The sequence below is a fragment of the Protobothrops mucrosquamatus genome, unplaced genomic scaffold (assembly GCF_001527695.2).
Source record: "Protobothrops mucrosquamatus isolate PMUCROS unplaced genomic scaffold, P.Mucros_1.0 scaffold4399, whole genome shotgun sequence".
Taxonomy (NCBI): Eukaryota; Metazoa; Chordata; class Lepidosauria; order Squamata; family Viperidae; genus Protobothrops; species Protobothrops mucrosquamatus.
The window spans coordinates 4,780-6,294 of record NW_015390312.1 but is presented as its reverse complement, the minus strand read 5'-3'; the positions used below and the strand labels follow the sequence as shown (position 1 = coordinate 6,294).

Below are 1,515 nucleotides of genomic sequence, written 5' to 3'. Positions count from 1 at the left end.
GAGGAGGAGGAGGAGGAGGAGGAGGAGGAGGAGACTGTGGGGTCCTTAGTGCTCTCTGAGCTGGGTGGTTCTCTTGCAGACATTTCATGACCCAACTAGGGAACATCATTAGTGCCAAAAGGGAGGAGGAGGAGGAGGAGGAGGAAGGAAGGAAGAAATTAAGGAAGGAAGGAAGGAAGGAAGGAAGGAAGGAAGGAAGGAAGGAAGGAAGGAAGGAAGGAAGGAAGGAAGGAAGGACTGTGGGGTCCTTGGTGCTCTTTGAGCTGGGTGGTTTTCTTGCAGACATTTCATTACCCAGCTAGGCAACACCATCAGTGCTGGAAGGGAGGAGGGTTGCGATGACGTAAGGCAGCAGAGCGGTGGGGCTTGGGGGGCGGTGGGGGTCTCTGGAGGGATGGCTCAGGCCCCTCCTCCCTCTCTTCTGATCCAGCCAGATTACCTGGCGCTGGAGAACTTGTGCCAGGAGTTTGCCTTTGAGCTGATGGGCATGTGCCGCAACCAGAGCGAGGTGACGGCCATCCTGAACGAGTTGGGGGACGACGCCGTGGACGACGATGAAGAGATGGACGACCAGGCCTTTGAGGAGGGCATCCCCAACCTGGCCAGGCTCAGACTGGCCGTCAACTACAACCAGAAACGGGTGAGGCTGCCGCCGAAGGGCAGGCGGGGGCAGATCTACAAGCAGGGACGGAGCCTTCGTTTTTATTTCTATTTTATATTATAATGCACTTTTTTTTTAAAAAAGGAAGAACAAGGAGATTTGTCAAATGCTGGGAAAGCTAACTATGGAGCCTGTTCAGATTGCAAAACTCAGTGTGTGTGTAGGGGGGGGGAATTACTTCTTAGAATATTTTTATTTCAGTTTTATTGCCCTGCTCCCCATTGTTTGAAAGTTTAGATTTCAAGGTTATTCATTAAAGTAAAAAGGATGAAAGGGGAGAGAGAGAAAGAGGGCCCCGGTCATTAAGCGGGTCCCCTTGTGACTGTGCCTGATTTTAATTTATTTTTTTTGTGTGGCAAATGTGGCAGTCGTAAAGCGAACGCCAGGGACGTTAAATGAATGCTGCGGCCGTTACGCAAATCCCTTGTCCGCGATGAGCGGTTTTTTTGCTGGAAATCAGATGGAAATGCTGGTTTCTGACACAAAAAAAAACCCATTGCGAATCGCGGTCATGTGACCGCAGGGTGCCGGAAACAGATGTAAACGTGGGCCAGGGGTTGAACGTGTGACTGCTGGGCCGGGACAGTGACCGTTCAGAAGTTCAAATCTGGGTCACTTCTAGCTTTGGGGAGGTCTGTCATAACAGTCACTAAGCCAGTGGTTCTCAACCTGTGGGTCGGGACCCCATTTGGGGTCGATCGACCATTTCACGGGGGTCGCCAAGCAAGGCTGTCCGCCATTTTTTTTGTCCGCCATTTTTTCCCCCTTTTCCGGTGGGTGCCTTACCTCCCTTGGGCTGGGCCAGCTGGTGGTCGGCCTGCTCCGTCTCTGCCGCTTGCCAGCTACGCCTCGGC

General features: G+C 52.6%; 1 protein-coding gene across 1 annotated transcript in view; it reads left to right on the top strand.

Moving 5' to 3' along the window:
• Window positions 1-1,515, top strand: part of LOC107298965 (short transient receptor potential channel 2-like) — a gene marked incomplete at its 3' end in the record, with an annotated part of 25,057 nt that overhangs the window by 18,770 nt on the left and 4,772 nt on the right. Inside the window, exon 6 of the mRNA XM_015828323.1 lies at window positions 431-640. Coding sequence (XP_015683809.1) covers window positions 431-640 — 210 coding nt within the window. The remainder of the gene's footprint in view (window positions 1-430; window positions 641-1,515) is intronic.